This window comes from Lampris incognitus, chromosome 2 (assembly GCF_029633865.1).
Source record: "Lampris incognitus isolate fLamInc1 chromosome 2, fLamInc1.hap2, whole genome shotgun sequence".
Taxonomy (NCBI): domain Eukaryota; kingdom Metazoa; phylum Chordata; class Actinopteri; order Lampriformes; family Lampridae; genus Lampris; species Lampris incognitus.
The window spans coordinates 128464191-128491295 of NC_079212.1; the positions used below are offsets into that span (position 1 = coordinate 128464191).

Genomic DNA, 27105 nt, shown 5'->3' on the forward strand with positions numbered 1-27105 from the left:
TGTTATTAATTTTGCATTTCTTGTCACATAGTCAACGGGCTTAGTCATTCATGTCAATAACATAGTCCCAAAGCCCTACTGAAAAACTGAAGGAAACTGTAGGTGAATGTGTGTCTTAGATAATATGCTGTTCACGTTAACTGTGTTTGTGTATGTGTATGTGTGTGTGTGTGGGGAGGGGGTACAGGTGAATTTAGTTATTGTGCTGTTGGCTGCAAGTCAGTGTACCTGCCCTGCCAGGGGGGTTAACGCATCCATACCCAGGGCTCCATTGTTTCATAAGCCGCCTGTGAGTGTGAGCTGGTACGTATGAAAGTTGAGGGTGCATCAACTGAGGGATGTGTGTTTATGGTCTCGGTCTGCTTATTTGAGGAGACATTTTCTTACCACTGACTGATGCGCTCCTCCAGCTCAGTGAGGATGTTGCTGTGGAGGGTGTAGACTTGAGGGAGCACGCTCAGTATCTCTTCCAGCCTCTGTTCCCCCAGCACCGGCTCCTCATCCTCACCCACTGCCTCAGCCACAGCAGATCTAAAGTCCTGCAGAAGAGATAGAGGAAGAAAACAAGGAATAGGGTAAGAGAAAAGGGAGTGGAGGAAGCAATGACAACAGTGTTTGGACAAAAACACAGAGACAGTGGGAAAGGATAGGGAGGGAGAATGGGAGGGAAAAGGGAGGGAGATGGAGAGGGGTGGAGGAGTGAGGAAATGCAGGGAGAGAGAAAAGGAAGGAAGGATGGAAGGTCATATTCATCCTCCTAAACATCCTTCCTCTCTCTCTCTCTCTCTCTCTCTCTCTCTCTCTCTCTCTCTCTCTCTCTCTCTCTCTCTCTCTCTCTCTCTCTCTCTCCCTCTCTCTCTTCAGTACCCACCATCACTGGAATGCCCCCTGCCCCCCCCACCCCTATCCATCCTTAATCAACCCCCCCTTTGGGCTCTCTGTCCAGGCATTCAGGAAAAGGAGACACTGCCTGCACAGGTTACACACCAGGTGCTGTTGTGTAATGACCTTGGTACTCAATGATACTACACTTTATAATTCCACTATTCATTTTCACGCTGACATGGATGTCAAATACACAACTGTAGCAAGGTTAAAGTCCAACGAGCACTGCAGTGCTACATAAAACATGTTAAAATGTCAAGCAAAACAGGTCTTAATAGTTGCTGTGTCACTGACTGTAAGGACAGGGACATTAAGGATTAATCGTGCCTCACTTAAACTGTGTTCACAAAGCGAGGTTGTTCATCTTCCCAGCCAACAGGACAATAGAGACAAAAAGTAGGCTAATCGTTAGTTGCTGTCAAAAAAGCTTTAGAAAATATCAATTGCCTCTGTGGGTATTTCTGTCTAGCCGGCTAGGACCATATATAATGTAAAGCCTATGATGTGTCTGTGAGGGGCAACTGTCTGGGGCTTTACCCAGTCCAAGATTGAGGAAAGCACATATAACAAATATACACGTCCCATTGGGTGTGAGATAATGCAAAGACATTTGATGCTTCAGAGCCTGCTCTTCATAATGGACAATTGATTATGTCTTTCTTAACGGTCATCCCTTCCGGGGCAGACTAGAGCCTTTACCGTAAAGGCTCTTCTCGGTTTTCTTTGGCTTTCTCTCCAGTGTGTGTGCACACTCAGCCCCTCACAGGCATATACACACTCAGTTGTCCTAGCCGCCATTTGCAGATTTTCCTGTGAAAAGTGGGAGGTTTATCTCACCTTTTAACCCATCATCACATCACTGTTTGACTCAGGTAAAGACATTAAACAATTGGTTGAGTGCATGGGCAAAAAATATGGGAAATCTATTTCAAGGTCCATTTGGAAATTACAAAGGAGTTAATAAGGTCCGAGTCCCAAATGTTGAAGCTCTTATTGGGAGAGTCCTGCAGAAGAGGAGCATAGCTTCACTTCCCGTTTGGGGACAGGGTCTGGAAATTCTTTGTATTCTTGTTATGCCTTATCAAACAATGGAACAATAGCCTGTGGGTTTTTTTTTAATGACTCTCACTGATGGTGGTCCTTCTCTTTCCCCGAATCTGCTTGTGTGTGTATGTGTGTGTATGTTCACCAAGCATGTGTTGGACTCTGGAAAGTTTCCCGGCTGGAAGACCCAGGGCAAGTCCAGTCATGGAATGCTGACTTGCTGTTTATCAAATAGGTACTCACTCTGAAGGTGATCTCATGCTATTACAACTCATGTCTATATGCAGTACTGACCTGTAGCTCAACTTGACCATCTACACTTTTGAGAAAAAAACAGGATGCCAGTGTGTTACTTCTGCATTATCAAACAGCATCTTGACCAAAGCCTTGAATGTCACCCTTAAAATGACGTCACAAGGGGCATCCCGGTAGCGTAGTGGTCTATTCCATTGTCTACCAACATGGGGATCACCAGTTACCTCCGGCTTGGTCGTTCGTCCCTACAGACACAATTGGTCATATCTGTGGGTGGGAAGTCGGATGTGGGTATGTGTCCTGGTCGCTGCACTAGCGCCTCCTCTGGTCAGTCGGGGCGCCTGTTTGGGGAGGGATGGGGAACGGGGGAATAGCATGATCCTCTCATGTGCTACGTCCCCCTGGCAAAACTCCTCACTGTCAGGTGAAAAGAAGCACCTGGTGACTCCACATATATCGGAGGAGACTTGGTAGTCTGCAGCCCTCTCTGGATTGGCAGAAGGGGTGGAGCAGTGACCCGGACAGCTCGGAAGAGTGGAGTAATTGGTGGGTTACAATTGGGGGGAGAAAGGGGGGGGTGACGTGACAAAAAGATTCAGGTAGCTGGTGTGATGACAATGACCAAGATGTGGAAAATAAATAAATGTGTAGATATGCCATAACTGATCCATATGAGTCATAAAGGTTTTATTCATATGTTATGATTCCACTTTGCAGGCTGATAATCTTGTGTTAGGCCTACTGACTGTTTTCTTGCCTCCACGAATGTCTTCTGTTGCTATATGCGTGATGATGATACCATACCACATCTGGAGAGCTGAATACTCAGTCAAGATGAGCACAAGAATCATCGTCCTGCAAGGTGGAATCATAACATATGAGTGAAACCTTTATGACTCATACTGGATCAGTTATGACACATCTACAGACTGTCTATAGCTGTGTAATGAATGTGTCGTGTAACGTGTCATGTAATGTAGTTAACATAAGTAGTTATCAAATAAATGACCCTATTATAAATCCTGCAGTAACCCCCCCTGTATCAATTATCCAGGGGCTGCATTTATCAAAACATAATTCAAACAGGACTACAACAAATGAATGTGCTTGAGATATGCATGAAGTGTACTACTACTGCCAAAGCCAAATATTAACTTGTGGTCTTTAAATTTCTCTGCACACGGCAGCTACAGTAATTAGCATAACTTTCAGCACAATGATGAGATTGCAGGTGTGCAATCATCCAAGCAGAACAATGCATGACATTTGCAATACTCAGCTCTTTGATGGTCACACATAGCATAAAGCTGTGGCTCCTCTGCTCGAAACAGTCGATCATAAATCTTGGCGATAGGTCACTCGCAAGTCATACGGGTTATGACCTTGCTCAAGGGTAAGGGCTACAGACTGAGTGATGGGTTTTCCTGGGGTCTACCCTATCAGATATGGACTGGCATGCATATGGGTGCATGCACACACACACACACACACACACACACACACACACACACACACACACACACACACACACACACACACACACACACACACACTATATGACAAAATGCCATCATCTTAATAGCAACTCTTTTGCACTATTCTTGCAAAAGGTTTACCCTGTGTAACCTCACCAGCATGACGATCCATTTTGATCAAAAAGAACTGATTACTTCAACCTAAAGTTTCTATATCTTAGATGTGAAGGTCATTTTAAAGTTACATTTTTGGTAATCATCCATCATTCCACCTAACTCTGTAGGGAGGTGTACCAAGCACTGCTTTTGATGGGTTGCAAATGAGGAATTATGGAAATAGATGACAGCAGCTGGCTGGGATTCATGGCTGACCTCTTGAACACAAGCATTTTTCACTCCCAGCTCTTCTGTCCTTATTTATTTACTGGTGACTTTACTGAAAGGCCTCTCTCTGTGAAACGTACCAATTTTATAGCTGTTTTTTCCCCCCTGATCATCCTTAAAGTGTTTAGGGTTGAGTATGTACATCTCTTAAGAACATTTTGTGTACATCCTCTATGTGCATCTCTTCACAAATATAAAATGTTCCCAACAGCCTGTGCTTGACCTTTGGGTGGCAGATAGACACGCATGCAGCAATGTCCCTGTGCCCAGATAAAGATATTACGGACAGTGTCAACAGGAGGGCCTGGTGCGTAAACCCTTCACCATCCTACAATTGAAACCCTCCAGAGTCCTGCTTGTCAACTTTGTCAAGTGCAGGAAATGGACCTCGCTGCAACAACATTGATAAATCTGAGCACAACTTTACAGCAGGGCGACAAGGAGGAGAGTGAAACAAGGCAGCAAACGCACAGGATGTGATGTCATCAATCATTTTCTGTAGCCTATTACCGGTGTGGGCACGGGGCTTTCATGAATAGGTCGATGAGACATGCATGCCGTGCAGTTTAATTGAATATGTTTTCCTACCTCTTGAAGGTGCTTGAGGGTGTTGACATGCCTGGAAAACAAGCAGAGAGTTGTTAAGAAACACCACTGCTGTGAAAAAGATTTTGTTGTGACAAATTTAAATGTGATAAGACCGGCCTTGTCCAATGGGCAGTGAAATTAGTATAACTCTTGAGCTACTTTTTTGATAAACAAGTTGCACAAAGAGAGAAGTTTTTTGAGTGTGAGAACTCGGATGTGACACTTGTGAAACTGGCAGTCAGTCAAGTTGGACAGTGGGAAAGAGAAGAGGGAAAGATAGAGGAGGAGAGGAGGAGGTGTAAGCAAGCAAACAAAGGCACAAAACAAGAGTGGAAAGAAAGACAGCAACCCCCAAACCCTCAGGCATAAATAGCGTGTAGGAGTGTGTGAGAGTATGTAAGAGGAGGTTGGGATGTCCGCTGGCAGAGATACTCACAGTCTTTCAGAGTCAATAAGCTCTTTGGCAACGTAGAAGGCTCGAGATCGCCCATCAATCTGATTGACAAAGAGGGAGAGCAGTTGTAAATGAATGAACACGGCTAATGTCTAAAGGCTTTCCATGTGCACTTGTTCGTCTCAAACATTAACATCAACAGCCACGCTGAGGAGACTTTGAGAAAAGCAAATTCACTTTTCGTTTTTTTTTTTAAATTGTGCTGTCAAAAAAAGACTGATTATTTCATTAGAGTGCAGCATAGACGTGAAAGCTTTCTCAAATACGGGACGTTTAAATGCAGATGCATTATGTATGAGAAGCCGTGTGCACAGTGACAACAATGCTTCCCATTGATTTAGAGGCTAATCACAGGCCTGAAAAAAACCCGGGCAAAAATGTAACATTGAAGCCATTTAAGGATTTGCTGGCATGGCTCACGCTTTTGACAATAATATTTGTTCTACCTGGAATTAATTGGCATTAATAGAACGCTGATCCTCATTTCCTCAAAATGAGTCCAAAACAAACTTGCATCTAATGGCACTGCCAACTCTAGTATCTTTCTCTTTCTGTCTTGGAGACAGAAGGGGTGGGCTCCATTACTTGGCCACTGTAAAATGGCTGGACGGTGATGATGTCAATATGGACAAGCCATGTTAATTATGTAATTCAATGAGACTAATCAGAGAGGAGGAAGCCACATACCAAGAGGTCTTGGACAAAGAAATTGACCGCTAATAATATTCTCGTTTGGGTTTTTTAAAGAGTGCACATGTACAGAATGTGTATTGTATTATGGCAGGAGTATTGCAGTCTGATGTGCATCTTAGTTTCTGTCTCACCAGCCTTCGTGTTGTCTTTCTTTGCATGTTTTACCTCTTGTGTCTTTCTTGGTAAAAAAGGGGACTTTGGAAAAAACAAAATGGTTGCCTGTGATGAAGGGGAAGAGCAAGGAGCTGTGAGGCAAAACACCACAGACCAGCTGTTAACTGCTCCATCTAACATATTTGACAGTGAATGACAGGAAAAGAGAGGGTCATGCTAATGCAACAAATTGGTGACTGAGGTTTGAATCTGCCAGAATGTTCTATTACATGCGTTGAATCCTAAAACAAGTGGGTTTTTTTTTAAGTTGAAATGGACGACTTTTCTCCATTAATAAATCATTATTTTATTCATCTGGACCAAGGAGTTAGGTAAGATAACATTAACTGGCATCTTTGGAAGACACCCTCCAGTGTCTGTATGCTGCTGTTGAATTTTTTTGGTGGGAGTCGCACCAACTGGTGCAGCGGCAAACACGTACGCATGCGAAACAACTCGAGCAGGGATAAAGTTTGAAACGTGATGCCGAAGTGGCGAAGCTTCTGTTGGACAATCAATATTACCACAGAACAGCGGTGTCCGGGTGGCGTGGCGGTCTATTCCGTTCCCTACCGTCGCCGGTTCGAATCCCCGTGTTAACTCCGGCTTGGTCGGGCATCCCAACAGAACCCCCTCCCCCCGGTCTGCGGGTGGGAAGCCGAATGTGGGTATGTGTCCTGGTCGCTGCACTAGCGCCTCCCCTGGTCGGTCGGGGCGTCTGTTTCAAAACTCGTCTGTTTGGGGGGGGGGGCGTGATCCTCCCACGCGCTACGTCCCCCTGGCGAAGCTCCTCACTGTCCGGTGAAAAGAAGCGGTTGGCGACTCCACATGTGTCTGAGGAGGCATGTGGTAGTCTGCAGCCCTCCCCGGTTCGGCAGAGGGGGTGGAGCAGCGAACGGGACGGCTCAGAAGAGTGGGGTAATTGGACGGGTACAATTGGGGAGAATAAAAAATTACCACAGAACAGTGCCGCGATAGTTTGATGAAGTTTGTAACTCATTAGACTACCTGCGTTATCATTGGCAGCAATGAGCTGGTGTGGGTGGAGAGAGCTAGCAGCATGCGGCTAGTTAGCAAGACCCCCGGGATAGCCAATTAGCTCAGTCGACAGACAACGAGATGGGAATTTCCACACTACTACTTTATTCTATTGTACACACACCGACCATACAACGCCAGGTTCCCACGGCACTGTTTTCACCGATTATACATGAACAGTAAAACATACAAATTATAACCTGCACCAATACGTTACGAAGAGAGTTCGTTCTTGTGGACGCCGGTCGCAGCAGCACTGAGGACGGCTCTACTCTAGTGCGTCACAACAAAACAAACAGAGGAGCCGCCCTGTGGCGCTATCTGGCATTGCGGCACTACTTTAAATTTACCGGACTCTTGACCGTTCCACATTCATCCGAAGATACAATTTTTTTTTAATTTCCCCCCTTTTTCTTCCCAATTGTATCTGGTCAATTACTCCGCTCTGTCTGTCTCGTCCCGGTCGCTGCTCCACACCCTCTCTGACGATCCGTGGGGGGGGGGGGCGCCCCGACCGACCAGAGGAGGCGCTAGTGCAGCGACCAGGACAAATACCCACGTTTGACTTCCCACCCGCAGACACGGCCAGTTGTGTGTGTAGGGACGCCCGACCAAGCCGGAGGTAAAAGGGGGATTCGAACCCGCGATCCCGTGTTGGTAGGCAACGGAATAGACCGCTACGCTACCCGGACGCCCCCGAGGATGCCATTTTTACAAATGACGCAAGCGACAACGGCTGCTACCCCTTGTTTGTAGCCAGAAAAAGAGTTGCAACAGGTTTATTTCTCACTGCCTCCAGCATCCAACTATTTTGGAATATTGTTATCCGGTGATATTAATTGCCCATCCAAAAACAGTCTCCCCATCGTCACATTTCAAATGGATAAAACAACGACTTATCAATGGGGGAAAAGTCTCGGATTTCAGCTTTAACGTATCATGATGTAGAGAAAGTTAGATCCTGTAAAGCTTCATGGTATCTTTTGTTCGACACAGCTGGCTATCTTAAACGCTGACAAAATTGAATCATAAATTAAGTAAACATGAAATTTGCAAAAATGAAATTGCAATCCACACAAAGTCACCCAAGCCCTTATCTCATCCGGTCCAGGCTAAACACTGTTTGTATTTGTTCTGCATACATGTGCGGGTGTGGTGGTATGCATCACCTGCTTGGATAGCACACACGTTGGTGTGTTGCACTTGAAGGCTCCCCTTTTTATTTATTTATTCATCCTAACTATTTTTGTGTGTTTTGCGTATTTACCTAATCTTTGCACAAAAACACCTCTCCAATACATTGGTAAAAACGTGGTTCTCTTTCAATGTGCTCGAGAATGAATAGGTGGAAGATGTTGTTTGTGACCCTACATATACACTCACCGGCCACTTTATTAGGCACACCTGTCCAACTGCTCGTTAACGCAAATTTCTAATCAGCCAGTCACATGGCAGCAACTCAATGCATTTAGGCATGTAGACAGCGTCAAGACGATCTGCTGCAGTTCAAACCGAGCATCAGAATGGGGAAGAAAGGTGATTTAAGTGACTTTGAACATAGCATGGTTGTTGGTGCCAGACGGGCTGGTCTGAGTATTTCAGAAACTGCTGATCTACTGGGATTTTCACGCACAACCATCTCTAGGGTTTACAGAGAATGGCCCGAAAAAGAGAAAATATCCAGTGAGCGGCAGTTCTGTGGGCGAAAATGCCTTGTTGATGCCAGAGGTCAGAGGAGAATGGCCAGACTGGTTCAAGCTGATAGAAGGGCAACAGTAACTCAAATAACCACTCATTACAACCGAGGTATGCAGAAGAGCATCTCTGAACGCACAACACGTCGAACCTTGAGGCAGATGGGCTACAGCAGCAGAAGACCACACCAGGTGCCACTCCTGTCAGCTAAGAACAGGAAACTGAGGCTACAATTCGCACAGGCTCACCAAAATTGGAAATAGAAGATTGGAAAAACGTTGCCTGGTCTGATGAGTCTCGATTTCTGCTGCGACATTCGGATGGTAGGGTCAGAATTTGGCGTCAACAACATGAAAGCATGGATCCATCCTGCCTTGTATCAACGGTTCAGGCTGGTGGTGGTGGTGGTGTAATGGTGTGGGGGATATTTTCTTGGCACACTTTGGGCCCCTTAGTACCAATTGAGCATCGTGTCAACGCCACAGCCTACCTGAGTATTGTTGCTGACCATGTCCATCCCTTTATGACCACAGTGTTCCCATCTTCTGATGGCTACTTCCAGCAGGATAACGCGCCATGTCATAAAGCTCGAATCATCTCAGACTGGTTTCTTGAACATGACAATGAGTTCACTGTACTCAAATGGCCTCCACAGTCACCAGATCTCAATCCAATAGAGCACCTTTGGGATGTGGTGGACCGGGAGATTCGCATCATGGATGTGCAGCTGACAAATCTGCAGCAACTGCGTGATGCTATCATGTCAATATGGACCAAACTCTCTGAGGAATGTTTCCAGTACCTTGTTGAATCTATGCCACGAAGGATTAAGGCAGTTCTGAAGGCAAAAGGGGGTCCAACCCAGTACTAGCAAGGTGTACCTAATAAAGTGGCCAGTGAGTGTATGTCCGATAGCTCATTGATACAGTAGATGTGACAGGTGAAGTGTCCATCCATCCATCCATCCATCCATCCATCCATCCATTATCTGAACCGCTTATCTTGCTCTCAGGGTTGCTGGAGCCTATAGGTCAAGTGTATGACACCTCACTAATTGACCTAAAGTTACCCCTCGATTTCCAGGGTGCTGTCTGTGCATGGCTCTGTCTCCAGAGCACCTAGACGACACTTTGTTCACCCTTTCACCCTTTTTTCTTTTGTGGTAAAAGCTGTTGTATCTATATCCCTTGTAATCCTCAAAAAAAAATCAAACATGCAAATGAACAGTGTACAAACAATACGAGTGGTTTGCTGGTTTTTCTTGCTCATTATTATTGGTCGACTAGTTGGGTCATTACGTAGACCATGATTTCTCACCTGTCGATCATAACCTTGTTCCACACCCCCATCTTCCTCTTCTGAGGTACGGCCATGGTCTTCTTCAGCTGAAACCCCAGCAGAGATGTGGTCCACTGGGAAAGGCTCTGTATAGGCACTGATGTAAATGAAAACAAAAATAGGGGGAAAACACATAATAGATTTAACAGAACAGCACTAAGACATAGTACTTTACTTTATTAATCCCCATGGGGAAATTCATCCTCTGCATTTCACCCATCCCAACACACACGTGGGCAGTTGTAGCACCTAGGGACCAACTCCAGTTCTTCTTCTTGGTCAGGGGCACAGACAGGAGTATTAACCCTAACACGCATGTCTTTTTGATGGTGGGAGGAAACCGGAGCACCCAAAGGAAACCCACGCAGACACGGGGAGAACATGCAAACTTCACACAGAATGGACCTGGAATGGCCTGGGGTTTGAACCCAGGACCTTCTTGCTGTGAGGCAACACTGCTAACCACTGCACTGGGCCCTTAACTGCCATTGTGTGTATATATACACTACCGTTCAAAAGTTTGGGATCACCCAAACAATTTTGTGTTTTCCATGAAAAGTCACACTTATTCACCACCATATGTTGTGAAATGAATAGAAAATAGAGTCAAGACATTGACAAGGTTAGAAATAATGATTTGTATTTGAAATAAGATTTTTTTTACATCAAACTTTGCTTTCGTCAAAGAATCCTCCATTTGCAGCAATTACAGCATTGCAGACCTTTGGCATTCTAGCTGTTAATTTGTTGAGGTAATCTGGAGAAATTGCACCCCACGCTTCCAGAAGCAGCTCCCACAAGTTGGATTGGTTGGATGGGCACTTCTTTGAGCAGATTGAGTTTCTGGAGCATCACATTTGTGGGGTCAATTAAACGCTCAAAATGGCCAGAAAAAGAGAACTTTCATCTGAAACTCGACAGTCTATTCTTGTTCTTAGAAATGAAGGCTATTCCATGCGAGAAATTGCTAAGAAATTGAAGATTTCCTACACCGGTGTGTACTACTCCCTTCAGAGGACAGCACAAACAGGCTCTAACCAGAGTAGAAAAAGAAGTGGGAGGCCGCGTTGCACAACTGAGCAAGAAGATAAGTACATTAGAGTCTCTAGTTTGAGAAACAGACGCCTCACAGGTCCCCAACTGGCATCTTCATTAAATAGTACCTGTTAGAGCCTGTTTGTGCTGTCCTCTGAAGGGAGTAGTACACACCGGTGTAGGAAATCTTCAATTTCTTAGCAATTTCTCGCATGGAATAGCCTTCATTTCTAAGAACAAGAATAGACTGTCGAGTTTCAGATGAAAGTTCTCTTTTTCTGGCCATTTTGAGCGTTTAATTGACCCCACAAATGTGATGCTCCAGAAACTCAATCTGCTCAAAGAAGTGCCCATCCAACCAATCCAACTTGTGGGAGCTGCTTCTGGAAGCGTGGGGTGCAATTTCTCCAGATTACCTCAACAAATTAACAGCTAGAATGCCAAAGGTCTGCAATGCTGTAATTGCTGCAAATGGAGGATTCTTTGACGAAAGCAAAGTTTGATGTAAAAAAAATCTTATTTCAAATACAAATCATTATTTCTAACCTTGTCAATGTCTTGACTCTATTTTCTATTCATTTCACAACATATGGTGGTGAATAAGTGTGACTTTTCATGGAAAACACGAAATTGTTTGGGTGATCCCAAACTTTTGAACGGTAGTGTATATATATATATATATATATATAGTGATATATATAGTGATATATATAGTGATATATATATATATATATATATATATATATCACTGAATAACATCAGTTAAGAGATGCAACGTAGCAAAGAGGCCACAATCTACAACCAGAAAGACAATCGTAAGAGCTGTGATGAAAAGCTGCAGAGAGAGGGAAAATATAATTCGTACTACCTTTGCAGAGGCTAAACATGTACAAAGAGTATCACACAGAGTGAAACTCTGAACAATTACCCTGCTTAACCCAAGACATACAATCGGTTACCCCTCACAGATACGCTTAATTTTTGCACTTGAAGCTAAATTTACCTGTAACTTGCCGCCATTTCTACAATATTTTTCTTTAACTGGGTTGTCACTTTTCCTGTATTTTCTCTTGAATGGACAGCTCCCCTCAGAGTCTGCTGGTGACCAATGTCGTTTATACTGCACATGCATTACTCTTCAGTAGCTTTCATGACATATCCTGCTAACTGTGCCCTCCCCTCACAGATGGCACAGCTATGGACTGAGACCGCTAATCCCTTTGCCTGCCGCTGTACCTGAATGAGGTACGTGGTTGATAAATTCTCATATGACCCCTTTGAACGCTATCTGTTGTAAATATTAATATTTTGTGTCCTGTGAAAACCCATGCAGAAAATCCAATAACAGCGAGGCTTTTCATGAAAAGGTTTTGAATCCTTCTATTTATGTAAAGTAAAAACTAGGAAAGATATTGATGCAGGGTTTAAAGATTAACTTTTGAAGGACATGGTGTGGAAATTAAATAGACATCGTAAATAAATCTATGACTCTACAGAGGACGGTCATACTCGAGGGACCAGTGATGATGATGATGATTAGTTAAAGTAACATGAAACTTCACCAGCATGGCCTCCCTTTGTATGTGAAATATCTTCAGGACAGTGATTCAAGAATTTTCAGAAAACATTCTTCTCTGACACACTGGACAGCCCCAAATCTAAGCTTTAACAGGCCAGAATGCAACCTTTGTATTAGTAGCATGAGTCAAAGTTTGTGCTCGGGGCCACTACTAGTACTACTAGGCTACCATTAACAGACAGACCTACCATGGGGACAAGGTGGGGGGGTCTATTCAGACCAAAATTCCATTACTAAGACATGACAATTTCAATTTTGCAGAATTTCCCCCTTAATTGCAATGCTGAAGCATAATTAACAAATGCTGTGAGGATATTTGATGTAGCTAACGATTTGCACATCTCTGAATGTTTGAAATTTGATTCAAGAGTTTGGATGTTTACTTATGAAAGCCTGCTTATTTTGAGCCAGGCTTAAATAAAAGTGCTTTGTTGTGGTTTTTTGGGGATTATTGCAGTTTTTACATTTTACTGTTGACAAAAGCAGAGTGAGCCTTTAAAAGGTGAAATATCTAACTGTTTTATTAAAACATCTTGATATTTGAAAAATCACAATATGTATCAGATTGGCACTAAATTATCGTGGTAATAAGGCCTTACAACCTTCCTCTTCAAGGCCTGCCGCAATCCTTAAAGTGGTCTCTGGTGACTTATTGCTGTGAATTTGAATTGGCGCTGGTTATTATTGTAGCTGCCTGGACTTACATAAACCCCATTACCACTGATCCTGATTTCTACTTGCACTTGACAGCTTAATTTGCCTGTTTTCTGACTTGTGCAACTATAAATGTACTTTGATTCCTCTTCTCCCCATCTCTTGATGCTCTAAGTTGGACCTACATCTGACTAGACATGCACTCTCTCTTGGCTATGACATGATCGCTATGTAGCGCTCTGTTATGCCAGTTGGTAACATTAGAACCTATTTGCTAATTGCTGACTGATTTGTTAGTAACCTTAGATGAGTGTCTGTTAAACGTGGGCGTATGGGTGGCGACCAACACGAGGATCGCTGGTTCAAATCCCTGTGTTGCCACTGGCTGGGTTTGAAATCCTTACAGACACAATTGGCCGTGTCTGCGGGTGGGAAGCCAAATGTGGGTATGTGTCCTGGTCGCTGCACTAGCGCCTCCTCTGGTTGGTCGGGGCGCCTGTTCAAGGGGGAGGGGGAACTGGGGGGAATAGCGTGATTCTCCCATGCGCTACATCCCCCTGGCGAAACTCCTCACTGTCAGGTGAAAAGAAGCGGCTGGTGACTCCACATGTATCGGAGGAGACATGTGGTAGTCTGCAGCCCTCCCCAGCTAGGCAGAGGGGGTGGAGCAGCAACCGGGACAGCTCGGTGGAGTGAGTTGGTTGGTCAGGTGCACTTGGAAAATTACATTTAAACAAAAAGAGTAAATGTAACTGTAACTGTAACTGTAATATTGAATTGGGAGGTTATCTGCCAATTCCCGGCCCTAATGGGAACCTTTCAAATTTCTCATCCCATCCTCGGGCACATGGATCTCTCCGTAGACATAGGTACACTGAGGAACGGATGCTCAGCCACAAGGTGAGCCACAAATGTGTGTAGAGGTGTCCTGGTGACCATTGAGTGGTGGTAATTATGTATTCCATAAGTTGTTAGTCTGGCATGTGAAATTATCTTCGTCTTTTCAGTTTTCCCTTTCATACCATTTAAAAACGCAGGCAATGTCATAAAATAATCAGGTTCAAAAAATACACATTCTCACTCATGTATACCTTTCAGCAAACAGATATGCCAACATGGGCACATACAGACGACAGCCACCCTCCCATTTACATACACGTATAGATACAGATACACGCACAGAAACTTGCACACACTACTCCTCACAATTACTGTTTTGCATTGATGGCTGGAGCAAACCCAAGTGTTTACATGTAGCAGTGGTCTTTCTTAGACTCCCAGAGACCCAAAGCATAACTGAGTTTGCTGATCCTTCACCTATCTGCTAGACACCCTCATTACATCACACTCTCTCTCTCCCTCTCTCCCATCGCGTGTGCGCGCGCGCACGCACGCACGCACACACACACACACACACACACCTCAGGCTTATTGGGAGGGCTGAAGGCCACCAAACGACCATTACTCATGGTTGACCTCTGTCTAGTCCCACAGACAAGACAGGTCATTCTAGCTGGAGTTTCCAGGTGATGGTGGGAATAAAAAAGAACAAATAAGAGGGATAGCGCTTCTCTGAGCTCATTCCTCCTTTACTGTATGAGGGGTGGAGTAATTTGTTAAGGTACCCCTCTCACAATTTTCACAAATTGAGTTATATGGGTTTCTAACCTTCACCTTTTCACCCTTGTTTGTCTGCACGTTGGACTTCAACCCACAATTATGAAGAAACCCAGACTCTCTTAGCATTTACCGCTAGAGCTACACTGAAATATAGCAGCCGATTAATGTTAATGTTAGCGCATACGTTGAAGGAGCCTACATAAAAACAGCTTGCACTAGGGGGCGTCCGGGTAGCGTAGCAGTCTATTCAACTGCCTATCACACGCCGGTTCGAATCCCCGTGTTACTTCCGGCTTGGTCGGGCGCCCCTGAAGCCGGATGTGGGTATGTATCCTGCTCGCTGTACTGGCGCCTCCTCTGGTCGGTCAGGGCGCCTGTTCAGGGGGGAGGGGGAACTGGGGGGACTAGCGTGATCCTCCCACGCGCTACGTCCCCCTGGCGAAACTCTTCACCATCAGGTGAAAAGACGTGGCTGGCGACTCCACATGTATCGGAGGAGGCATGTGGTAGTCTGCAGCCCTCCGGATCGGCAGAGGAACAGCGACCGGGACAGCTTGGAAGATACTGTAGCGGGGGGGGGGGGGGGGGCGAACCCGGATCTCCCGCACCACGGGCGACAACGCCAACCAGTCGACTAAAGAGTCTGACCTGTTAGCCAAGGGCTAGCAAGTCTACTTGTCCGTGGTCATTACATTAGCCCCTCCTTCGGGAAGCGCGTTCTCGCGCTTCAGCATCCCTCACGCTTCCGATGGCCTCACGGTCCCACCATCCCACTTCTGACACCAATGTAGGGAATTCGGGGGGGGGGGGGGCAGCCCGGGAACCGCGCACCCGGATCTCTCGCACCACGGGCGACAACGTTAACCAGTCGACTAAAGGGTCCGACCCGTTAGCCATGGGCTAGCGAGTCTATTTATCCGTGCACGTTACAATACGGCAATTGACCAAGTACAATTGGCGAGAAAAAAAGGGGGGGATCCCCCCAACAAAAAAACAAAAACAAAACAACATGCATTAAATAGCTGCATTAAAATTGTTCCTTTATTGTACGATTTCTTTGTTTGTCTTGAGCAGAGGAGATTTAAAATGATCTTATGGGAGGCTCAAACTGTGTTTATTTCATTTCTTCATCAACAAGGATCTATAATCCCCCAATAAAAACTGTAATTTGGCACCTTCCCATCCGCAAAGCTGGTAATATGAACAGTACTTGGGGCACTTTAACAAGACTATTAAAGAAACACCATTATGACAGCCAATTGCAACGTCCTTTATGATACCACCACGCTAAATCTACTGTGTCAAATGTGGCGGCGTGTACAATGACTCTGTGTTAGAATGCCCATACACCATCCATTTTCTATGAATTTGATGACACTTGTAATACGTAATTCAATTGAGCTAAACAAGGAGTATTAAAATATATATTATAGGCAATCAGAAAATGTTTTTCCCCTCACTTCTATTGACGCTATTAAAGAAGATAGGCACTTCTGCATTGGCTCATTAGCCTCTTCAGTATAGCCGATTGGGATGCGTGGGAGTAAACAGAACGAGAGCCGTTTTAAACTGTTTGCTGCTGTTTGTAGTGATGGCTATGCATACCCTGTGGCTGTTGTGACAGCGTGATGAGGCCACACGATGAGAGCCTGGCGCTGTGACCGCTGCTGGCCTCGCTGCTGGCCTCGCTGTAATACAAAAACATTTCCTTCATAGTGATAATGCTATGAATGTAAACTTTTTTGTGCCCCCCCCTTTTCTCCCTAATTGTACTTGGCCAATTACCCCACTCTCTGCTCCTCCCCCTCTGTCGATCCAGGGAGGGCTGCAGACTACCACATGCCTCCTCCGATACATGTGGAGTCACCAGCCGCTTCTTTTCACCTGACAGTGAGGCGTTTCGCCATGGGGACGTAGCGTGTGGGAGGATCACGCTATCACCCCCAGTTTCCCCTCCCCTCCGAACAGGCGCCCCGACTGACAGGAGGATGTGCCAGCGCAGCGACCAGGACACACCCACATCCGGCTTCCTACTGGCCAATTGTTTGTGTCTGTAGTGATGCCTGACCAAGCCGGAGGTAACACAGGGATTCGAACCAGCAATCTCCGTGTTGGTAGGCAACAGAATAGACCACTATGCTACCCGGATGCAAGAATGTAAACTTGACTGATGGCATCACACCCACAATCCATATATACTACCTTACACCTTCTGTCTTCTATTAGCCAAACCAGATTCCTACCTAAGTGCTCACCCAAGGGATACTTGCATCAGATCCAATGTATCTGTAAACTGCTTGCTGATAATTGCACTATATAAAGCTATGTTAAATTGGGCTGACAGCTAACTCTGGGCTATGCTGCATATATAAGCAGCATGATAGACTGCAGACATTCCTGACCGAACAAAGAAACAATAACAGCAGTCCCGGCATGCCTGACAGTGCCACACCTTGTCTTGTTGTTCCAAGGAGAGTCTGGGAACCTCCACCTCGACACGATGACCCCCTTCTCCTTCCCTCCATCCTCCCTTTCCTCCCCCTCGCCGCTCCCCCTTGTCCTGCATTTCCTGTAAACAGGCCAGTGGGAAGCTCCTAGGCTGGACATTTCCTCCCTTGGGATGACCTGGCAATGACCTCAGAGTGCTTGGCACCAGGCTTGGCAGTCCAGGGACACACCCTGCCCACCGCCTCGCCACACAGCACATAGCCGCCACCCAGTACAACAATGTACATAAGATTGCTCACTCATCACAACTACCACAGACATAACAGTGGGAGCAGGGACTGTTTTAGATTTCATGGTAGGGTCTAGTCATCAAACTGAACGAGTTCATTTTTCTTCTGAAACGGTGCCAATGATTTACCAAGACCTATACAATTTTGTACATATTAGCAACATCTCTGTCAACACTCTGATGTGGCCTTGTCAGGTCTGTGTTCTGTGACAGCAGCCTAACTGTGTTATTGTGGGAGTGGAGACTCTCTGATTAAGACAAAATCACAAATTCCAATGGTTTTCTTGTTCAAAGATGTTTATTGGCGCTCATTTGTTGCTACACTGCAGTTGCGGCAAGGGCCATACTGCTGAGACAACATCCTCTTCATAACCTTCATTTTTGATAAAGTACCACAAAATTATAACACTGACAAAAACACACTCTTTCTCTCTCTCTCTCTGTTACACACACCACACACACACACACACACACACACACACACACACACACACACACACACACACACACACACACACACACACACACACTCATTAGCAACACTTTGGCTAGTCTTGGGATGAATCATTACTAGGCCATGTATTTATTCATGGCAGCCTGTGGTAGCTTGCTAAAGAAAATGTTTCTTTGCTTAGTTTTTGAATGGAGCTGTACATTAATCACAGCAGGGAGAACAAACCATGTCACTGGGTTTGCAGCTTTCTCACTTCTTTGGAATCGTCTGCTTCTGTAAGCGTGAGCCTTTTTGGTGTGCCAGTGCACTGTGGCTTCTGGTTGTTCTGCCCAACACAATAATTGCAGTTTTTTCTCTCTCTCTGATGGCCTGCCAAAGAGGAGTGTTGACTCTTAAATGTGTTGTTTATACATCACTGCCATCATCGGCGAGTTAGATTGGGGCAGCGACAGTGTCAAACCTGGAGCCAGTGTTGGAAGGGAAAACCCAGACACACAGCTGAGCTCTGTGCTGTGGGCACAAACAGCCACCCTAGGCATGTATAAATGCATTCACACATGCACACATACGGACATGTGTGCGAATGGGTGTGCATGCATGCACGCAGGCCCTTGGACACACATCCAAACCACCACCACAACACTCACACATGGTCTCCCGCTATACTCACACCAAAACAAAGCAAGAGTGAGAGTGGCCTCGGCAACAGAGGCATCTCACAGGGGAATGCGTTGGAGGCAAGGTGACAGGACAGATAGGTTCTTTGGAGCATTGTGAAGGGTTTGAGATTTGAGACCTCCGTCGCACAATGAGCTAGATCGATAATGTCACCAGGAGAAAAGAAGCCTGCACTAAGGGGCCATTGTCTGGCAGATGGAAGAGTCTAAACGTGGCAATGTGTGTTTGTTTAAAGCAGGCTAAAGATAAACAATGAGGATGAATCATGATATAGTGTCTACTGATGCACAAAATGCCTGCATCGGAGTTGAATATACTGTGTCTGGAAATTGAGAGAGATTATACACTGTGCCCTCCTCTCCATAGGCAGATGCTAATAACTGATTATGCAGTAACTGATAGAGATGATGCAGTAACTCCAAAGTGACAATAAAAAACAAAATTAGCTAACCGCACACAAATTAGGCAACAAAGGGTATCACAAGAAATAAAAGAGGGATGCAGAGCCATTTTCACCTAAACTGTATCAATGGGCTTTTAGGGAACCCCCAGTAATCACTTGACTCTTTGAGTCCAGACAGTTAATCAAACACAACTGTTTTATTAAGGCTAGAAGAGACTGTGGCTCTTGTGGCTGAAAGCAGCACAGAGCAGTGTAACTTGGTATCATCCAGCTGCAGTGATTCCTCTCTCTAACTCACAGAGCAGTAAAACTCACCACCCCTCTGGGCTCGATGAAAGCGAAGCACTCAGGAGAGGGCTCCTTTAATAAAAGCCCTCCTAAACTTAAGCACAAGTGTCAGGTACAGGAAAGCAATTACACAGAAACTGCTCTGGTTCCCTTTCTCTTGTTCTCTCCCCTCTTCTTCTATGCTTTTTTATCATAACACCTCCCTACTATTTTCTTACTTGCTCTATGCCTTTAAAATATACTCTATTAACACATCCTTTCCAATACTGTATCGCCTCTACCTCATCCTTCTCCACTTACCTATCTGTAAACATCTTTCCGTCTCTCACATTCACACACTGTCTTACTTTTAATTGCAGTCCATGATGACTTCCTCTATTGTGCAAAATCCTTCACTCTGTGAGCCATACATTTGCTATGAGCTGTTCTATCCCCTCAGACTTCGATAGGAAGCAGGAGCAGCAGGTGTGACCTCTAAATTTACTGAATGAGAAAAAGAAATAAGGTGCCCCCACAAGCATCCGCCATCTTCCTAAAGCCAGTAATGCTTGGCACAGCAGGCTGCTCATTGCTCAGTGAATACTCTCCTCCAAAAGGGACATCTTGTTCTCTTCAGCCAGGTACCCACTGCTCATCTGGGCTTTAGTGTGAGGCTATCTGTCAGTTGTCTAGGGATGGAGATTGCAATTCTGATGAAACCTTAGCCTAATGTTCCAATGACTAATGGAAGAGTGGCTGAAAGGACAGACACTCATATATGTTGTTTGGACAAGGAAGCAGTATTATGCAGCATGTTGTACTGAATATAACCTAACACAGAAAAAGTAAATAAAACACAAGCGTACTCCTTTCAATGACAATTGTTTTCAAGAAGATCTGAAAGCCATGTAACTTCTCGTTGCTCTCAGATTGTTCTGAGTGGTAGTTTGTACTAATGGATGCTTTGGGTCAGTGCAGCTCTGTTTAGCATAAATATTAAAAAGATCATACTTTACCTTTCAGCCTCTTCTTTAGGTGACTGTAGTTTGCTATCAATCCCCTGGAAGCTGTTCATATCCACATAGCCATCATTCTCATTGGCAGTAATCGTTGTGCGATTTGGGTCCTCAAAAAAATCAGTGACAGTGAGAGCCCTTGTGGGTCTGCCAGGGATCTGGATGTTTTCGTAATCAGAGCTCATGGCTGGGATGTTCTCATAGTCTGAGGTGTCGGCACTTGGGAAGGAAATGGAGCGGGGTTTTGTCAAAGGGAGTGGCATGAGGGGGCGACGAGAACGCTCCTCAAAAGACTCTACTCGCGAAACACCCCTGCCACCGTAGGCTTTGGGGTCCCCCTTCCTCCTCTGGTGGTCTTTGTAGAGGACAAAGGTGGAGGGCAGGTCTGAATGGCATTGCTGGTGCTTCACCATGTGGGACTGGAGTTGAGGGGAACTGTTGGTGCTTTGACGGTCAAGCTCTATGATTCTAACTGGGCCATGGTGGCTGGACTCAGATGAAGAGCGTGAAGAGCGGACACTTCCATCACTGAAACCCTTTGACTCTGTCTTTCTCTTAAACTTAAGGGCCAGGAAGCGCTTGAAAGAAGATGTTTTCTTTTTCGGTTTATCTGTGGTTTCATGTTGGATCAGGAGGGAAGGAGAACTCTTGGTGACTGGTCTCTTAGTGATGTATGCTAGCTCAAACGGTGGTGGGATGTCTACAAGAGAGGTTGGTGTAGAAACACCACTTGAAGAGTGATGGCTACGTTGAGAGAAACTTCCAGAAGAGGTTATTACACAAGGAAGGGAAAGGGTATCATCTTTTCTGTTCAGTTTTCCTTCTTCCCTGTGGAAGTGGTCAATTTCTGTGGGGCTGGTCAAAGACCCTCTGAATTCTGGACCCTCTGCAGAATGTGAGTAGAAGAGGAAGCGACGAGGCTTCAGAGATGGGATCATACGGTTTATCTCTTGGTGTTCTGAGTGACTCAGAGTGTCATTGTTTTGATCCAAGGCCACTGTGCAGTAGTCATTAGTTTGGTACTCTGTCCCTGTCTCCTCTGGAACAGTCTCAGGAACATAGCCTGTAATTTTCCCAGAGTAAGACCGTGATCGTGTCACAATGGTTTTCCGGTCCAGTGACACAAAATTCTCACCTTCTGAATCAAACCCAGCTTCCTCGTATATATGCTCTTCACTATCTGAGTCTGTGTCATCGTAATAAGGCACAATATGGCAGTCCAGCTCCTCTATGTCTTCTTCAAAGGCTTCAGTGGTGTGGGCAAATACCACCCTGTTGGTAAGCTCAGGGGTTCGGCCCAGGTCCAGGTCTGCTGGTACTGTGATGTTGCAAAGCCTGAGGCGAGGCTGGCAGCTGTTTCTCTGACTATGGAAAGCCTGCTCTCGTTTGGCTGTTCTCTCTCGTATGCTCTTAACTTTAATGTGTTTCTTTTCCTTGTCTTCCTCTTCTTCATCTTCATCCCCTATTTCAACATAGTCCTCTGATGAGACACATTCTAACTGCTGGAAATTATTCTCCTCAGGGCAGAGGGAATCTTCAATGTCTGCATACTCATCCACCGACACAGTGCTCTCTGTTTCATCGTTATCTTTGGACAGTTCTGTGCCATTCTGATTCTCACTGTCCCCTGCAGAGGCTTGTGTGTCTTCTTGCTTGTCCACATCATCTGATGACACATAGTAGGGCTCTTGGTTGGAAGTGCCTGCGGTCTCCAGTTCATTTGAAGGTTTGTCATCTTTATCATCTTGGCACCACTCGGGGTCAGTGGTGCTGGTCACATCAGCTGGTACAGCCTCGATGACAGAATAAGGCCCAAACACATCCTCAGTGCTGGCTGTAAAACGAAAACGCCCAGATGGGTCCTTGGTGGCCCGCTCTGGTTGCCATGCCCCCATATCTCCTGTCTCAGCTGGGTCACATGAGTCACATGTATCACTTGCATCATCTGTAGGACCAATTACATCATAGGGATACTCTTCACTCAGAGTGGGAAGCATGCAGAAGCGGGGTCCAAATGTGAATCCTCTCGCCTCATCCTCAGTCTCATCTGTGGATGATTCACATTGCAAACAGTCTCCACTTAGTACAATCCTGTCCTCTTCAAATCCACTCTCACTGTTTTTAATGCACCCACAGGCCAATGGCCTTTGATCAGTGCTTTGCCCTACTACAGATTCATTTGGGTTTTCTGTATGACACCCTCGTGTTTCAGTCTTTTCACTTAAACTTGATTTGTCCTCCTCCGCACCCCCTGCTTCATGTCCTATTTCAGTCTGCAGGAGTGTAGATGTTAACATTTTGTCATTGACTCTGTGATTGTTGCATGTTAATGCATCATCACTGTCTTCTTCATGTGTATTCAAGTCATCCTCAGTGTTTTCTTCCTCAGTAGTGTCAACAGTAGCCTCCTCTACTGCTTTGAGCGTATCCACAGAGCCAGTGCTCCATGTTTCAGCAGAATCACTCACTGCCTCTCCTTCCACCACTTCTTCCACAATTTCTCCACCTAGATTCTCACAACAGTCTCTGTCACTGTCTTTTGTCCCGTTTTCATAATATTTACCCTCTGCCTCTATTGTCTCCTCTTTCTCTTGCTCCTTTGCAGCCACCTCATGAAAATATTCAGTTTCCCCAAGAGAGGGACGAAGGTCTCCATTGCTGAGGCTACGCTGGGGACACAGCGGTCCCTTTATGGAAGGCTCAGACAGGGGTCTGGGCTTTGGGGCAACAGGAGGTTTAGGACCACGGACAGGGAGACAAGGCCTTGACATCAGCTTGGACTGTACCTTGATGGTAAGATGACTGTGAATCTTTGGTCGAGGGACTTGTAGTGGATTTTCAAAATCTATACAAAGGAAAAAAAAAAGATAATGATGTTGAATGCTTGAAAAAGTACAGCTGTGAAAGCCAAACCACAAATAATATTTTAAGTTTTTGATAATGTATACCGTAGCCAGGCTTACACAGGGATAAAAATGCTTCAAACTAAATGAGTCCTGTTCCTTTGCAACATGGAAAGAGGAAAACAAAACATATACAAGAGTTAGTGACATGCAAACTACCATAGCGGACATTATCTGCAGGAAAAACAACAGAGCCATGGGGTACTTAGTGGAGGAACAATAACATCTCCCCGTCTGGGGCATGATATGCACAGATTTGGACACACACTAAATACAAACGTTTGAATCTAAGAGCAGTATGATCTTCAGCTTCTGCTCTGCTGATCATAATTTATCGCGTTGTCATTATTTTTGTGAACACTACCCTGAATTCCTTAAGATGTATTAAGCAAAAACGTAATTTGCTTACCTTAAAATTGTAATTTCAACACAGCAGCACAACACAGCAACTAATGCGAAAACATATGCTGGGAGGTGAATTCCTACGTATTGCCTTTACTTTTGGCATCTTGAAAGATTGGTAACAACATTCTATTGAGTCTTAAAAATGGCTATGCCTCCCAATAGAGCTGATTATGAGATTCAGTATTATCAAACACACCCGAATGTAAGAGAGCGTATACACCCCTGGTCTCTTCCTGTTATTTAGTACCTGCCCTGACGCACATCCTATTAAACCCTGCTTGCACTCTGGACAAGCCCTCTCTCTCTCTCTCTCTCTCTCTCTCTCTCTCTCTCTCTCTCTCTCTCTCTCTCTCTCTCTCTCTCTCTCTCTCGTCTCTTACTCACTCTTGACGTTATCTCTGTGTTACTTGTGAACAATGCTCATTTAGTGTTACGTGTCTCGATATATTTATGTAGTGTATTAAATGTGTATTTTGCTCTCGCCTACTTTAACATCACTATGTTGTCTCTGGTAGGTACTTGTGTTTTCATCTCACTAAATACTCCAGCCAACCCTCCTTGAAGGACTCCCCACAGGATGTCTGGGGTGGGAGTGGGGGGCTAAACAGCACGGTCTTCTATTACTCCTCCATGAACCCCACAAGGAGTACACATTTTCACCAAAAAAATGGACTTCCTTCTTGTCATTCTTCCTCGATTCTCACGAAACAACACACGCACGCGCGCACGCGCGCACGCACGCACGCACGCACGCACGCACACACACACACACACAGACAGACACAGACACACACACAAACACACACACACACACACACTTTTTCACTGAAAAAGGTCCTGTGAGTACGTCAAAGAACAATAAAACTGGGAGAGAAAACATGGGCCCCAGTCTGACAAAGCACCAAACTGCAAACAACAGGATATGAATTATGCAACAAGAATTCAATTAAAACAAAATGTTTGAGAAACAAAGGAAGAAATAGACACTGGAACCTTGGCCGTGCCAGCCTCGCAGGATATGATTTCAGACTCCATGCTGATCAAGACATGTCACCTATCGAGCCAGAACAATAAGGCAGGAATCCAAAGTGACAAGCCTAAAGAACATACAACCGACTTTAAGGCTCAAACAGAAGTTTCCTTTGATATATATATTTACGTCATGCAAACTACAAACAAAAATGTATAGATGTATAAACGCAGTAGTGTGCAATAGGAAACATCAGCGCATTCAATCTCAAGGGTTTTTTTTTTCAAAATATTACCTCAAAGTATAAGGTTCTTTAAAGACCATGCACCTATATGCATATGATGACCACTGTTCAGTTGTATGGATGAGGGCTGGTAATAATTTAAGAATAATATTTTTTTTAAAAAACACCACAGAGAACCCCTAAATCTAACCCTCTGCAAACAAATTTGCGTTGGAGCAAAATGCAACCAGTGTATATGAAAACTCTTAAGTTTCAACAGAGAATTCATTCCGTCTGCCTTGTGGTAAGCTATGATGAGGAAACTACCGTGATGACATCCCTGCAAATAACACCACTACAGCGATGCGCTCAGAGCCAGGTAAGGCTACCAAACGCGTTATAACGCATGCGATATAGGTCGCGCTTTTTCTTTTTTCTTTTCTTATTTTCATTTTCAGAGGAAATCAACCAATTTTCTAAAAAAAAAAAAGAAGAAAGTGGATTCTCATCTCTCTCTCCCTCTTTCGCTCTCTTTTCTCTCTCCGTCTCTCTCTTTCTCCGTCTCTCACTCGAAGTCAAACGTTCGCTATCAGTTCTGCAAAACACACGAAACGAAACGTCCATGCGCAACACAAGTGATTTTGCGACAAACCTGCGTTCATTTTGGGACGTCATCCGCCATGGTGATGTGCCTCACACTTTCACAACCAGCGCGCGCATCCCGGGCAGACGGAAACTTACTCGAAATAGTGCATCCCGTTAAAAAAACACAACAGAAACAAAAAAAAACCAAAAACAACACAACCAAAACCGAGTTGCAAAGGCGGATTATGTATTTCCTCTTTCTTTTCGCCACAAATGAGGGCCAGTTTGTCCAAGTCCCGTCTCCTTGCAGGGTTGCATCCCCTCTGCTGATGCTGGACTTGTGTGCGTAAGCATCCGCGCTCACTGAGGCACGAGCACATGGACCACTGACCAAGCCCAAGCCAAGCCCAAGAAATGATGACTAACCCCCCTTCCCCCACCCCCAATCAAAAAAAGAAAAGAAGTGATGACCGAATGACATACTCTCTCTCTCTCTCTCTCTCTCTCTCTCTCTCTCTCTCTCTCTCTCTCTCTCTCTCTCTCTCTCTCTCTCTACATATATAACGAGGTTTTTTCGGAAACCGTCAATGGTGTTGATAAAAGTGCTCAACTAATGAGGAGCGGAATATAGATGTAGGGAAAACTGTTTATACATAGCAGCACAAGCTTGTTTTGTGTGTCGCACACTAAACAAGCTTGTACTGCTATGCTATGCTAGTTTTTTCCTACATCTATATATATATATATATATATATATATATATACACACACACACACACACACACACACACATTGTTTGTTGTTGTTGACGTGCACAAAATTAAAGCCTGTAGCCATAAAGAAATCGACGTTTGCTACATGGATGCAGTGTCTGTGCGGACAATGCCATGGTTTGGGTTACCATGGTTGTTGTTGCAGAAGTGCAAGCTAAGTCTTGGCCACAGTTTGACATACCTATGACAAACTAATTGTGTAGTGAAAGTGATTTAGATCGGGTATTCAGATTTCAGTGAATTTTTCATCTGACATGCAATATTCCCTGACAATTAAGCCGCAAAGAAAATTTCCTAAAAACAGTTTCCGAAAACAGTGTCTCGTGGACACCGAAAGCTTTTGCTGCTGGCAAGGCTTCCTGGCCCAGCATCTGTTGCAGGATTGAATGAAAGCAAGCAAGCCTTTTAAAAGCCCCTCTTCATAACAGGAAACTGCTCTCCCTGTTTCCTGCGCAACAGGCAACACGTCCTTAGCAACAGATGGACAAAGTTGTCAATGTTAACCCTTTAGACAGATTTTTTGACATTGCCGATTGATTGGCACTGTGCAGTGCCGTAACTTGACGGCTCAAGGAAAAGACGGACTTTGTGAAACCTTCAGCGTGGGACCCACAGAGGAGCTTTTGAAGGACATAGACACCACCTGACGCACAGGAGTAGGCTGGGCTCGCCAACTACCCGGGGCTGATGATTTGACAGCTACGCTTAACGGCCACACACAGGGATGGGAATACTGCAACCCTTCGCTTCCTCTCATCTGTACACCTGAAGGTCAAACAACGCAGCAGACATGATAGGATT

The 27105-nt window shown here is 45.0% G+C and overlaps 1 protein-coding gene across 4 annotated transcripts in view; it reads right to left on the minus strand.

Moving 5' to 3' along the window:
* The window catches only part of fgd5a (FYVE, RhoGEF and PH domain containing 5a), a 52872-nt gene extending 26916 nt beyond the window's left edge, over positions 1 to 25956 (minus strand). For 3 of the 4 annotated variants that reach the window (XM_056273136.1, XM_056273137.1, XM_056273135.1), the window contains exons 1-6: positions 25599 to 25956; positions 20446 to 23290; positions 9982 to 10099; positions 5068 to 5126; positions 4632 to 4662; positions 388 to 539 (exon numbers count right to left, since the gene is read on the minus strand). In XM_056273136.1, the coding sequence (XP_056129111.1) occupies positions 388 to 539; positions 4632 to 4662; positions 5068 to 5126; positions 9982 to 10099; positions 20446 to 23290; positions 25599 to 25608 (3215 nt within the window). In that variant the 5' untranslated portion in view covers positions 25609 to 25956. Of the gene's footprint in view, positions 1 to 387; positions 540 to 4631; positions 4663 to 5067; positions 5127 to 9981; positions 10100 to 20445; positions 23291 to 23757; positions 23782 to 25598 lie in introns of those variants that run through there. The other variant, XM_056273138.1, reaches the window with a different exon arrangement.
* Positions 25957 to 27105: the final 1149 nt, after the last annotated feature.